At 38.5% G+C, this 14,895-nt stretch overlaps 1 protein-coding gene across 1 annotated transcript in view; it reads right to left on the bottom strand.

Annotated features, from left to right (window-relative positions):
• Window positions 1-14,895, bottom strand: part of C6 (complement C6) — an 88,297-nt gene that overhangs the window by 68,630 nt on the left and 4,772 nt on the right. The window contains exons 4-6 of the mRNA XM_007469650.1: window positions 11,448-11,589; window positions 6,358-6,496; window positions 1,193-1,393 (exon numbers count right to left, since the gene is read on the bottom strand). Coding sequence (XP_007469712.1) covers window positions 1,193-1,393; window positions 6,358-6,496; window positions 11,448-11,589 — 482 coding nt within the window. The remainder of the gene's footprint in view (window positions 1-1,192; window positions 1,394-6,357; window positions 6,497-11,447; window positions 11,590-14,895) is intronic.

Here is a 14,895-nt window from a genome sequence, read left to right as displayed (position 1 = left end):
TTGAATGAGAACAGGATCTCAAGAAAGGGAAGATGAACGAATAGGAAACAGTAATGAATATATGGGATGGATATATACATATATATATATATATATATATATATATATATATACACATATATATACACACACATATATATACACACACATATATATAAATGTGCAGAGAAATACTGTTAAGAATAGCAGAAAATTGGAACCTAATATATATATATATATATATATATATATATATATATATATATACATATACACACATATAGAGAAATACATATATAAAATATAATGCAAATATAAAATACAGATTATGAACTTGGAATTTATAAGTGTTATGTGAGGAATTGTTAATTGGGAAGACAAGAACCAGAATAAATTACAAATGAACATATATAATATATAAATGAATACAAGACAATCCCTAGGAATCCTAGGGATAACTTGAAATACAAAGATTTTGAACTACCTCAATAAAACTGAGGTTTTGGAGCCCTGTTGTTATAGTGTTGGGAAAAAGACAAGCAAATATGTTTTCAAGGAGATCTTTGGAATGGGATGTGGGGAATAGGTAAATAAAACATCCTTTGCAAGGCTACAGATATTACTTCAAGGGATAGAAGAAAAACATATGTTTAATTATGCTTGTTAACTAGAGAAAGGTAACTACCAGCAGAATTTAAAAGTTTAGTAGAACTTCCAAAATAACCAAAAGGACAAAAAGGAGTGAACAGAAATGTGACCAGACAAAACAAAAGTAAAGAAATAGGAAACCAGCAATAAAGTTGAGTACGAAAAATTAAAGATGGAAGAAACATGATCAAATATTTCAGGGAATATACTAAATATAAGTTGGCTGAATTTCTCTAGCAAAGACCCTAGACTGTCAGATCACATTTAAAAAGGAACATTCTGTGGCATGTGATTTATAAGAAATACACCTAAAATAATGAGAAAAAAGTTAAAGAGAACACAACCATAAACACAGCCAAATGCATGCAAAAAAGAAGCATTATTATACATATTATATCTATAACTTTTGAAGTGGGATATAACCACAAAAAAGTAAGTCTATTTAAATCTGTGTTAGAAATCCTATTCATTTGATATTAAAAACTCTCTCCTTCTCCTTGAATGATTGCTGGAATTGGTGTTAATTTTCAGGAAACAATAAAAAGATCAGGAACCATTTCTTTACCTTTTTGTAGGAGGCTTGAATGGCTTGTTTGAAGGCAGAATTATGGGTGCTGCTTTGCTTTCTCTTTGAGGAATAAAAAATTGGTACACGAAAAGAGCTCTTCTCTTGGCCCATAGCTAAACTTTGTTGATCTTTATTATCATCAAGAGAAATTAAATCCTCATAGAAATCTGTTTCCAAATCATCTTCTTCAGTTTGTACCTGGAGAAAAATCCATATGAAGTAAGACATAATTTAGGAAATATTGGAGTTACTTGTGAACACTTAATGCAATGATCATTCATTCATTTATGCATTCAGTAAATGGTTTGTTGAAGACCCATCTTGCTAGAGAATGAGGTATAGTGTTAGTCCCTGTCTTCAGGGAGTCAAAGTTTAGTGAGGAAGAAAGATAATCACAGACACTTAACTCAATGTGGGTAGTGTTGTGTTGCCAAGGGGAGTGCCACAAATAACTATAAAACTCAGAGAGGCAATACCAGGGAAACCTCTATCAAGGAAATGACTCCATAACTGAGATTTAGTGAGGTGATAAGAATAGAGAGTTATTTTTAATCTGCCTGTGAATTTGATGCCATTTGCAAGCTAATGGAAGGTATCTTTCAGAAAAGTGAGGCCTAGAAAAGGGGAGGGCAGACCCTGCTCTGGCTCCATCACCAACCCTTTAGTCTTATTCATATGTTGGGCATTAGCACTCCACTGGCCAAGTCTGCAAGACAGAGGACAAATAATCAAATAATCCATTGGTTCTGCCTGGTGGGTGGTTATCAGTTTTCACCTGACTGGGTCTGGGAAGAAGAAAGGAAACAGCCAGTGGGACTTGAATTATGAGTGGAGCAGGTATTTGCCAAGTCCAAGGTAAATCCTTGTTATGGTTATGCTGGTAAGAACAATGGACAAATTTTTTAGAGTTGCAAAGTAAATTGATTGAAGAGTACTTCTTTATGTTAAAAATGCTTGTCTGTACATCTGAAACTAACACAGCATTATAAATCAACTATATTGCAATAAAAAAAATGCTTGTCTGGTTTGCAATGGAAAAATCCCTTGTTTTAAAATGTTCAATATTAAAATGCACTGTGAGGCAAACCACATGTCACAATTAAATAGCTTGCACAATTAGTCAAGGGAAGAAATAACCCAGCTGTAAGAGAATCTTGCTCAACAGTAAAATACAGTCAAAAGTTCAGTGTTCCTTTGAGACATTGCAGGACCTGCTAGTTAGCATTTAAATTGTCCACAAATGAGGCTCATCTGTTAACAACAAAGCAGTACAACCATATTTAAATGTAGTTGCTGACGTTTCTTTACCATTTGCCTAAAAAAACTCAGACTACAAATATTTTATTTTATAAATTAACTCTCACAAAAGAAAAGATGTGTCAGCCTAAAGAAAACAATATTTGCACGTAAGGTAGGGGCACTGGGTATCCTGGGCAGAAGCTCAGAAAAAATCTGACCACCTATATTGGTTTGGTGGGAAGGCAGTTTTATAGATGAGCAGTGCTGAAAAATTAGATTGAACTGGGAAACTGGGGCCTGGCCTTGTATGCCCTGCTAAAGCATTTGAATTGACCTCTAAATGCAAGATTTTGCATCTGATAAGTTCTTTAAAAATATTATTTGAGTGACTGAAAAGTTGAGAATGTTGTCATCACATTTGTTTTGCAAAGATCATGTTAACTACAGATAACTAAAGTAGAGGCAAGGAGAGCAGTTTAAAAAGCTGTTGCAATCAGCCAAGTGATTCAGGAGAATGGCCAGGTGTAGGGGAATGGTGGCTGGGTGGAGAGAAAGTGGTGGATTTGACAGATATTTAGGAGGTAAGTCAACAGAAGTTTTTGACCAAGTAAATGTGTATGTGTGTGTGTGGTAGAGAGAGAGAGAGAGATGTGTGTGTGTGTGTGGGAGAGAGAGAGAGAGAGAGAGAGAGAGAGAGAGAGAGAGAGAGAGAGAGAATGAGTGAATGAATGGGAATGCTGTTTCATGAATGGGAATATGGAAAGCCAAGACAACATTTGAAAGGAGGAAGATGAGCTCTTTTCGTGAGGTGTAAGGAACAGATGGTGGGCTCTGATTAGCTCCATCTTCCTAGCTTTTCCTAGGAAGAGATGTTAAGCAAACTCTGGGGAAAAGGTTTAATCCTCATTTTACATCTTATTCTTAGCCCTCCTGACTACCTGTGGATCTTGTGGGCTGATGACCTCCTGGGGCTCCATATGTGTTGACACTTTCACTTTTGTGTTGAAGAAAGGAGCTGGGTTTGTAGGGAGGAGCAGAAGAGAGTTAAGAGAGGCTTGGGGAATGGAGGGGACAGGGTGACACCTACTTTCTGTGGTGTGAGGGTTAGAGACAGAGCCTGAAGTTGTGAATTTCACAAGGGATTTAGGGAGGCTTTGGGGGCATTGCAGATCTATGAAGGCTTGAGGCTTTGGGATATAGCAAGAGACCTTGTCTAGGTAGGTCAGTATATTGGTAAGAATCAAAAGTCTAGTGGTAACTGCACACTATAGTTTGCTGGTGACAGCAAGTGCTTTACCATACACCCAGTAGCGAGCAGCAGCTCCAAAGAAATGAGAGGAGGATTCCTGAGAACTGATACAACTCTGGGGACTAGTGCAGGGATCTTATGGTATTTAGCTCTGTATTTAGCGTTTGGAAGATCCCTGAGGGGCAGAATTCTTCCTATGGTCTTCCATTCTGACTTCCTGTCCAATTGCCTTCCTTTCAGGAGCCCCCTCTAATCTTTGTGTGCCAGCCAGCCCATGATTTCATCTGTCTCAATAAACTCCTATACTATAGAAGAAAGGAGGTCAGATGCCTGCTGAATTTCTCTTCCTCTACTGTTTTCAGTAAGGAATAGCTTAGATTTGCACAGCTGCCTGTTAACGGTATGAACAAAGTAATAAAGAGATCAGTGGAAAGTAAACCAATAGCTGTGACCTTGGGTCTGGTCTTTTCCAAATCTTTGTTTGAAGAAATATCACCATGACCTTCCTCAGCAATTGAATATTATCTAAAATTCAATGACATATAGTTAGAGATCAGCTCAGGCATCTTCTTAAGGTTGGACAAGTTTCAGAACTACACGGATAACGAAATGAATCTACTTTCTTCCGAATGAGGATTTTTCAGGCTGTATTTCCTGATATAACTTGCCATACACGCTTGGGTTACTAAATTATATGGGTGGATCCAACATTCTGCTGGTAAATGTTTAACAACCAATTCTCTGAGAGGGAAAAAAAATCTGTGATTTACTACAGCGTTTGCCTTTTCTTGTGCCATAAATATTCCTACTATAGCTGATTTCAAGCTACCTATATGATGCCCCTGAATTCAAACTTGGGAAGAGATGCACAGTAGCAAATTATTAGTATTTTTTGGTGGGAAAACTAATGGTTTATAACGTTTAGCAAGGACTGACAGTTGACTTTGATGGTTAAGTGTTTTGTCCTGCAAATTATTATATAGTATTTTAAAGATACAATAGATGTAAGTAACCTCAAGGGCATAGTATAAATGTAAAGTGTTATTTAAGCCCGTGTTTGCTCTCTTGTGCTGAGCTTAATTGACATTTGTCACTTGTAAAACTGTATAAAAGGGATGCTTGCAGGGAATATAGGCAGTATGTTTCTTTGGAAATTATTGTATTTTGAAAGTAAGCTTATGGATTGGTTCTTTGGGAGTTAGAAAGCATCCTCCAACATAATGATATTATATGTAAATGTCTGGGTTTTAGCTCTGTCTACAAAGCCTACTCAATACATCTTAAGAATAGAATACATCGGGCTTCCCTGGTGGCGCAGTGCTTGAGAGTCCGCCTGCCAATGCAGGAAACGCGGGTTCGTGCCCCGTTTCGGGAGGATCCCACGTGCCGCGGAGCGGCTGGGCCCGTGAGCCATGGCCGCTGGGCCTGCGCGTCCGGAGCCTGTGCTCCGCAAATGGGAGAGGCCACAACAGTGAGAGGCCCGCATAACGCAAGGAAAAAAAAAAAAAAAAGAATAGAATACATCTCCCATCATTGACAGACTTTTTGATGTTATTTTTTCTTTGGAAAAAGGTCTCTTTTGAGTTCCTATTCAGCATACCAGCAAGACCTTTTCTACCTCCCTTGGTAGTGGTGGACCCTCTGGGGTTAGCATCTTCTGGATCTGTGGGGAGATAGTGAGTATTCTCTTTACCTGGTCAGAGTCACGTGTTACTCTTGTCGCATCTACCTCCAGGCAGGGATGGGACTTCTCAGGGTAAGTCTCCCCAAAGGTGTTTGAATTTGGCAATTGGACCCCAAGGACATTTCCCCACACCCATTAACATATATTAGATGGTTTTTAAATTGAGTGTGTCAAATTGGGAAATGCCTGTATTTATATGAATATAAAAGTTTTTTTTTTAAGAAGGGATTGAATGAATTTTGCTGAACACATACTATCTATAAAGTGGTCTCAGAAATCATTAGATTTTCTGAAATTCTCTCTAGTGTGTCATATTTGTATGCATGGATGTAGCCATTAAAGTCATGTCTTTCCTGTTTCTCTTATAAATTAAAAGAAACAAATTGTTTAGTTCAGCAAGTATGGAGTAATTATCATGTGTAAGGCACTGGGCTAGATTCTGAGAATATATAGTATGCTGCTTGTTACCTCTCAGAAAAACAAACAGAAAACCAAACCAACTAATAAAATGGGGTGGAAGGTAAGCAGAAGTACCCCCATTATACTTAAATTCATCTTAATTTTTATTTTTGGAAGGCAGGCCCTCTTTTCTGTCTAAATTTTGTGGTTATCCGAGAGAACTAACTATGGTAGAAGAAAATTCTGAATAAACCAAGTCATTTATCTGAGTGGGGACATGTTACAGCTATTTGTTCACGGGAGAAAGCATGGACTCTGGAATTTGGAAAAGTTGTGCTTAAATCTCTAATCCACTACTTACTAGCTGTTTAACTTTGGACAAATTAGTTTCCTTATTTTCCACCTATAAATTGATGATAATAACACTGACCTTACTCGGTTGTGGAAGGATTAAACACCAACACATAAAAGGTGATGAAAAATGTTCATTACCTTTTTATTCTGTCCCTTCCTTCATGACTCATTTTTCATTGGAAATTTAGCTTATAATCACCATTGGCATTTGGAGTGCCGCATGATAAGCTGTCGTACCTCGAAGTTGACATTTTCCAGATTGGCCGGGAAACGGTATGGATTACTTGCTCTACTGCTTTTGACAGTTTTACATATTCCTCCAGTGAAAGAGTTATCGAGGACTTCTCCTCTGGCCTCCCCTGCCAGAAAATGAAACCTATAAACAAAGTAATTTTTAAGAATTCAATAGATGTAGAGCAATCTTTAAAATTTACTGTATATGAAAGAAATGATTCTCTTAGACGTTTTTGACTCATGACAAATGGCTTGAAGGAAAGCCCATTTTTTGTAGTTTATGGTGAGGTATCCAAAAAGGGCTGGAAGCCAAACTCAGCCCCTCTGGCTCTGTTAGGTTCTCCCTATTCCATTTATTTAATTGTTCTAGGCTTTCATCATGACATAAAATTTGAGTTTATAATTATTTCATGAGTTACAGAACCAGTACAAACTTTGGAAGTAGATTATGAAATAAATTATTACATAATTAATGCCAATCTGGGTTAACTTCCTTCAGTATGATACAGTAAAAGAATTCTTATAGAGAGCTAATAATGAAATAGTAATAGCAATATCTTAATAGAATTGTAATCATATTATTATTGTTTTTATTAATAACTGTAATGATATTTAAAATTTGTTTAACAAATGCTTACATAATATTTACTATAAGTCTAGTACTGTTTGATCTGTATTTAATACTAATATTATATTTACTTAATATTTATGACAACCATGTGATATAGACATAATTATTATACCCATTTTACAAATGAGGAAATTGAAGCATAGAGAGATTAATTAGCTTAGTATAAATCAAGTATTTAAGAAATTGTTTTGTGGTAGATGAAAACTTTTTCGGAATGCTAATTGTTTTCCAAGTTCTTGTAGATATTAATATGTATTCTGTGAAAAAATGTTTTGTGTCAAAAATTTGATAATGCTGGATTACATTAGATGAGATAATACAAAATATATATACTGGTCTCTGCCTCCCATTTCCTGGACCAGAGCTCTCAAAACCCTTGCAATTTCCTGAATGATGAGAACACTAACAGCACCTTTTCTTCTAGTATTTGTTCTTTGACCCCAGTTTTTGACACAGAGCTCCTAAATCCCTTGGAATTTCTTGTGTGACAGCATTGTCTTTTGTTCCAATGAGGTGACTCTTGGTGGGCTCCTGGATGGGGGCTGGTCACCAGAAAGATCATGCCATGATTCATGGCTTGGAATTTTTTGCCCTACCCTCCATTCTCCAGAGAGGGGAAAGAGGCTAGAAACAGGAGTAATGATCTATCACACGTATGTAATGAAGCGGCCATAAAAATCCCCAAAGTATGGGGTTCAGAGAGCTTCTGGGTTGGTGAGCATATGGAGGTGTGGGGGAGTGGTACCTAACCAGGGCATGGAAGCTCATTCCCCTTCCCACATCCTTGCCCTACCCATCTCTCCCAATAGGATGTTCATCTGTATCCTTTATCATATCCTTTTATAGTAAACTGGTAAATATAAGTAAGTTATTTTACTGATTTCTGTGAGCAGCTCTTGCAAATTAATCAAACCCAAGGATAAGTTCTTGGAAATCTTCGACGTGCCAGAGGCACAGGTGAGAACCTGAACTTGCAATTGGCATCTGACATTGCAGGGGGCAGGGGCAGTTTTCCAGGACTGAGCCCTTAACGTATGGGATCTGACACTATCTCCAAGTAGATTGGGTCAAAATTCAATTAAACTTTAGGGCTCCTGGCTGGTAACACAGGATTGCTTGGTGAGGGGAAACCTACCCCACATCTGGCATCAGAAGTGTTGTGAGTGTGGCAGTAGTGTGAGAATAAATGAGGTACACAGCAGGAGGACCCATATGTGAATCAGATCTCAGTAAAGCTGTTTTTTTTTTTAAAAAGAGTGATTCCTGTGGGTTCTGTAACTTGTATCTCTTAGTCAAATTCTCACCCTTATTGAATTTGTATCAATGGGTATTTGAGAGAGGAAATAAGAGGAGCTGGTCTGGAAAGAACTTTCCAAAGTACTTAAATTTGCATGACAAACACACGTATTTAAGACTCTTTCAGTTTCTGAGTTAAGAGGGATCAATGAGGAAAAAAGAATTGTTTACCTTTAACTGCCTTATACCATGTACTATAAATTTGTCAAAAACAAGAAAGGGCTTGAGAAAAATGGTTCCCAGGTCATGAGAAATCTATGAAGGTAGCAGCTTCAGGCAGAGAGCCTGAAGGTAGGATTTTTGTGGAAGTGACTGTCAGGGTGCGTCTGAGGGAACTTTTAGGAGTGAAGCCAACTATGCAGCAATTTTGAGCTCTATTCTTTCTTCTCCCCTCTGTGACATTTAAGTTGACTTTAAATATTTTGGTGTTTCAAATACATCGTGGCTTTTAATATTTTAGGTTTCTAAAGTGCTTTATCTAATTTGGCTTTAATGTTATATTTTGTAACTTTTTGAATTTAATTAAAATTTTCATATATACAGATACATAAATATGAATGTGTGTTCATGTATTATACGTGTGTGTGTGTGTGTGTGTGTGTGTGTGTATGCATTTGTACTTTGGCTGAGCCTGAGAAAAAACAAACAGCATACTACTATCACCTGATTCTTGCTTCAGATTTCAGACCTGTGACTGATGTTGACAAAGTAGCAATGTTGGTATGTCTTACTAAATTCTTTCTTGGAGAGATGCCATTTAAAAAGAGGGACAGCCACCCCAGAAACTTCTTATTTTGGGTAGAAATGTGTTGGAGGGAGGCAGAGATTCTAAGTCCAGCAGGTTAGAGAGATTCCAGTAAGCAGCTCTCAAAACTCTCAGTCCCTGGGGAGGCGAGGAGAGGACTGGCTGTCTCTGAGCCAGTAGGTTTTGCTCATTTCTGAGAATTCTTGGGACAACAGCTCTCGTTGGCAGGGGCCCACATGGTCCTTCTGCCAAAGTACACAGAGCATGTGGTCCTCCCCAACTGTAACTCGAGAGTCTCGACCAACTGAACAAGAGGTGAGTTTGTAATGTCATCCCTAATCAATCAGAACATTAGAAAATGTGATTATCAGTGGGAGTTTCTGGCTGAGTTTTTCTTCCAAAGAAAGGAAAAAAAGAAACCATTTGTGTACCCTGATAAGATGCTGTTGAAACATTCTCAATGAAATCAACTCTAATTAGGAGTTCTTAGGACAGAACCTCAAATCAGTTTGTAGCCATCCAACATATAGATGAGGAAACTACAGCCCAGAGATGTTCAATTACTTGGTCACGATCTAATGAATTAATACAGAAGTAGGTCTAGAACACGGCTCCCCTTATTTCCAGACTAATGGCTGTTCCATTGTACTGCTGTCCTTGAGTTTGTTTCAATAGCTTCTAGTTTTTATTCTAATCAAATGAGGTTGTATTTGCAATTTCTGTTGTTTGTCTTTGGTGCCTCAAGGTTTCATTTTATGCAAGTCTGGCCATACAAGTAAAGACAAAAAAAACCCCACTACAAAGCAATAAAATTTTGTAGAAAACTATTTGCTTTCTGGGCAAAAAATGAAAGAAGAATTCTTTACCATGAGAAAAGGAGAGTACAAGAGATTATTGGTCTTTCTTATGCTTCCAGCTAAGGCTTAGCTCTTGTTTTCAATTTTTCTTGTATTTCCTCAAGTTTTCTCGGACACTGTCTCAGTCTAATGAATTTAGAATCCCTTGCCAAACCTCCAATGTCCTCATGACCTAAAAGAGGAACATTAGAATTTCTGAGCACTATTTTTAAAAATTTTTATTTTTATTTTTATTTTTTGTGGTAAGCGGGCCTCTCCCTGTTGTGGCCTCTCCCATTGCAGAGCACAGGCTCCGGACGCACAGGCTCAGCGGCCATGGCTCACGGGCCCAGCCGCTCCGCGGCATGTGGGATCTTCCCGGACCGGGGCACGAACCCGTGTCCCCTGCATCGGCAGGCGAACTCTCAACCACTGCGCCACCAGGGAAGCCCTCTGAGCACTATTTAAAGATCAGGAGGAGGGTTGCGTGGCCCACCGAGGTTTCTTCCGTTACGTTCCCATCTCTAAGGTGGATATTGTCCCAAATCAGAATGAAATGGTAGAAATAACCCAGGTCTTGGAGTCTGGGTTTGAATCCTGTTCCTGCACTTACTAGTTGTTAAACTTGGACAGGTTAGTTAATCTCTCTGAGGCTCCTTTTCCTGGTTTGTAAGTTGGGCAAGTAGAACCAGATGGTAACGCAGGTCTGACCTTCTGCCTTTAAACTGTACCGACCTATCCGTACATCACAGAGTCCATGTAAGAGGAAGTTTTAGACGCCCTCGCCATGTTCACATCTCCTCTTACTCCCCTACTTTTTCACATCATTGTTTTTTGATCACCCTATTTCTTCTGTGTTTGCCTGACTCCTTTCCTTCTGGCTCTGTCTCCAGTATTGGCTCAGGGCTTGCCTCTCGCGCTTGAGGAATGGTTTCGCTTCTTTAGTGTTTTCGCTTTCAGTACACTCACAAGCATACTTTTTGATACCCTTTTTCTCCATGGTCAGTAGGAGTTTTTGGCTGAGGTTTTTTTCCAGGGAGTGGAGAAGAAGGAAACGATTTCTGCACATTGATAAGAAGACGCTGTTGAAGCGCTCTCATTGAAATCAACTCTGATTAGGAAATTTTAGGACCTAACCTAAAATCAGTTTGTAGTCTTCCAACATACAGATGTGGAGACTGCACATTTCTGAGTGGGTCCTCACCCTTTCAAGATATAGTCCCGGGAATCCACCCTGGTACCTCCCAGCTTGGCTGGCCTCCCACCAGTTTCCCCTGATCCCCTCCAGAGCTGTCAGAAGGCTATATAAGAATGAAAACAAACTATGTTTATGAAGTACTCCCAGCATTGTCTGCTACGAACTAAATACGAAAAGGCTAAATTCTTTTATTCCTTAAGAATGAGGATTATGGCCTGCTTGAGCTGCTTGAGCATGGTAGCCTAGTGTCCGGGACAGGGCTGGTGAGAGGAGTAAGACATTCATGAGGAATGTAGACAATGGTGGGTCTCATTGCTTCATTGTTGCTTCCAACTCATTAGTTCTGAGATGGTCCTACTTCCCAAATGATAAAAAGATGATACATACCCAGTGCCCATCAGCTGTACACTAGGGATGGGATTATACTGCCGTGAGCATACTGATTTCTTTCTCCCACAATTCCTTTCATCTGAATTGTCTCCACAATCATTTTCCCCGTTGCATTCCAACTTGCTGGCAATGCAGCGACCTAGTCAAGAAACAGCAACATTGACAACAAATGGTCATTTGAGAAAGTATTTGCTGATTTGAAACATGAGCACTTTAAATTTCAAGGGAAGGTTGAAGGCAAGTTTTCATTATTTTTGATAAAAATTTAGGAAATATGGAAATGGAATGACAAACTGATGTTTTCCCTTATTTTTTAGGATTACAAGAGTCAGGATATAATTATTTAGTCACTATTGAGCTCATTGTCTTAAATAAAGGAAATAATTCTAGAATCCTATTACCATTACAGTGAGCTTGCTGCAGAAATCATCTTCTGTAGGAGAAAATTAACAATAGGCTCAGAATTTTTTTTGATTCAGGATAACAGACTCAAGGTCACTGTTTTTTTCAAAAAAACTATAATTTCACACACACACGTCTACTGGTACACATAACAACGTGGCTGAATGTCTGAACTTTTATGTTGGGTGAAATAAGCCCGACACAGAAGAGTCATGCCATTTGAATCCTTTATCTGATGTTCAACAACAAGGAGAGGGATTAACTGGAAAGAGGAAAGCAGGAACTTTTTGGGTTTATGGAGATTTTCTGTACCTTGATTGGGGATTGTTTACATGGGTGTATATATTTGTCAAAATCAAATTGCACACTTACTATCAGTGTATTTTACTATACATAATTATTACATATTTTAATGTAGATATTCACTGTTTATGATTACTGTTAATAATTGTTTCACTGCATATAATTTACTATATCTAATTTTTTTTTGGACAAATTAAATGCCTAGGTACTACAGTATTAGGTAGCAGTTTGAGTGAATTTAGATAATAGTACCAACTCCATGTACCCAGACAATTCCCTTCCTTTTTAAACTTGATGAATTTCATAAGGATCCTAGGAATCAGTATGTGCCTATATATTACTGAAATTGAAATGGTTTATGTACAATGACAGATAGCCCGCCTCCTGCCCCTCAGCCTCTTGCCTATAGTCAGGGATGCTGGCATCTGTACCATTACGTACAGGTCTCACTGACAATGATTAAATGTTTTACTCAGGATTATCTGGTTACCTATTTTAAATTGTGATCAACATCTCACTACAGCTATGCATGACTATTTGGACTAACTGAGATGCTTGGGGAAATTGGGTATTCTATTGAATTAAATTTTTGTACTAATAGGGAGTTCCCCAGAAAGTACTTAGTTTTTTGGTTAATAACATTCAGTAAGAAGGTAGAATGTAATGAAAGTAATTAAGTCCTCCTTTGATTATTCAAAATCTTGTATCGAGACCATTATTATAGTTCTGAGCACCATAAACATACAAGACTGAAAATACAGAGGGAATTGAATTCCTGTCATTCCCAAGATATAACCTGAAAGACGCTCTGTTTTTAAAACAGCACATCTCCAGTTTTTCTGTTTGCTTTTCTTAGGGCAGAGCAGAATGGGTAATTTAGTATGCAATAGAGATGCTTTTCCTAAAGAAAAAGAAAGGACAAATATGACAGTTTTTAAAAGTTTTGAACCTAGCACTCACAAATTTGAACAAAAGCTAATTTTTGATACAGTTACATTAAAAAATATCCCATTTTGGGCTTCCCTGGTGGCGCAGTGCTTGAGGGTCCGCCTGCCGATGCAGGAGACGCGGGTTCGTGCCCCGTTTCGGGAGGATCCCACATGCCGCGGAGCGGCTGGGCCCGTGAGCCATGGCCGCTGAGCCTGCGCGTCCAGAGCCTGTGCTCCGCAAATGGGAGAGGCCACAACAGTGAGAGGCCCGCATAACGCAAGGAAAAAAAAAAAAAAAAATATATCCCATTTTATCAGGTGGAGATAGGGGTACACATGTAAGGTACAGTTCTCATTAACCTAGGTTTGTGAGCAGGGCACCAGATATGTTAGGAATTCTGTTCATTTGGTACTTCCAGGGATATTAGAGAGGATTTATTAACAAGGGTAGGGATGAAAGCAAGAGGAATTCTCTTCAGTGATGTTTAGGAATGGGTGGCAGGAGTGATATAGGTCTGTGATGGGACACAGTTGAGAATGATGCCAGGACTTGGAAACACAGTGGAATAGGAAGCACAAGGGGAGAGAGATTGTAAGCCATAAATATATCCTATACCAAAGAAGGGATGGGAAAAATGAAGGGAAATTTGAATAGTACAGGATTTGTAGAAGTCAGCGTGCTTTAGCCAGCACATGCATATATATACTTACACCTGGAACTATGTAGTCATTTGAATTGCACATGATTTTCCTATTTACTTGAACTGATTTGTGTTACTACAATGGTATATTATTTTTATAACTAGTTGCAGATTCTCATCTTTATGCTTAAAGTTACATCTTTGAGAGAGGAGTTGACATAGTGCATGGGGATTATCCTCATGGGTACTTCTCAAAGATCCATGTATACATTAAAGTAACATATTCAGTCTTGGGGGACTCTGAAGATGCAATCATGAGAGAGGAAAGGAAAGATAGACATTTTTTGATGTTGTTGTTAATTGAGCCAAACATCATTCTGAGTATCCTGAGTCAGACAAATAATGGTCCATTCAACATTTTATTCCCTTTCAGAGTGGCATTAGTGGATGTTTCTAGGAGAGCACAGTGGTATGTCATCTTCAGCGGAATATTTAACAACCAATAGGCCATGGCACCACTCAGTCAGAATGGATTCCAACCATATTTGTGCCAGGGATTAGCTAGTTAGTGGTTGGATCCTAGGAAGATCTAGAGATTCTTGGTGAAGGGATCTGGACAGTAGGGCAGAGATCACTAAGAGACCTCAGGGTAGCAGCTGCTTACCAACCATTACAGATGTATTTCAACAGTTCAGTTTCTATCACTAGTTATGGACATATTGCTGATGAACTAGAGATCAGCTGTGCCTATACCACTAACTTTCCTGAACTCCCTCATTATGAATTGTTAGCTCATGGATGTATCTAAAGCCTTCTCAAACTTGTGGATATTTCTGGCCTAAACAAAGCTCTTTTGTAATAAATCTCATAGATTTATCATCTATTGAATAAAAGAGTTCTTCCTGATAATCTGTTCTAGAAACTACCCTTCAAGGTTCAAATAGTTGTGCTTCAGTTCTAAATTTTTATCTTAATATTCTGGTTCTAATGTTAAGGTCTGCATTCCCCTGAGCCATTGCCATCAAGATTTTTCTTATATTCCCTCTTTTGTCAATATGTGACATGACCTTATTTTTGTAGGCATAACGTCTATCTCCCTACCCATGTCCCACCCTCACATCTCGGGTTTGGGGGATGAGGCACAGAGGGTAAACCCTGACACCAGCATTC

The sequence above is a fragment of the Lipotes vexillifer genome, unplaced genomic scaffold (assembly GCF_000442215.2).
Source record: "Lipotes vexillifer unplaced genomic scaffold, Lipotes_vexillifer_v1.1 scaffold434, whole genome shotgun sequence".
In the NCBI taxonomy this organism is placed as follows: domain Eukaryota; kingdom Metazoa; phylum Chordata; class Mammalia; order Artiodactyla; family Lipotidae; genus Lipotes; species Lipotes vexillifer.
The sequence above is the reverse complement of the archived record's forward strand: the minus strand, read 5'-3'. Positions and strand labels throughout refer to the sequence as shown.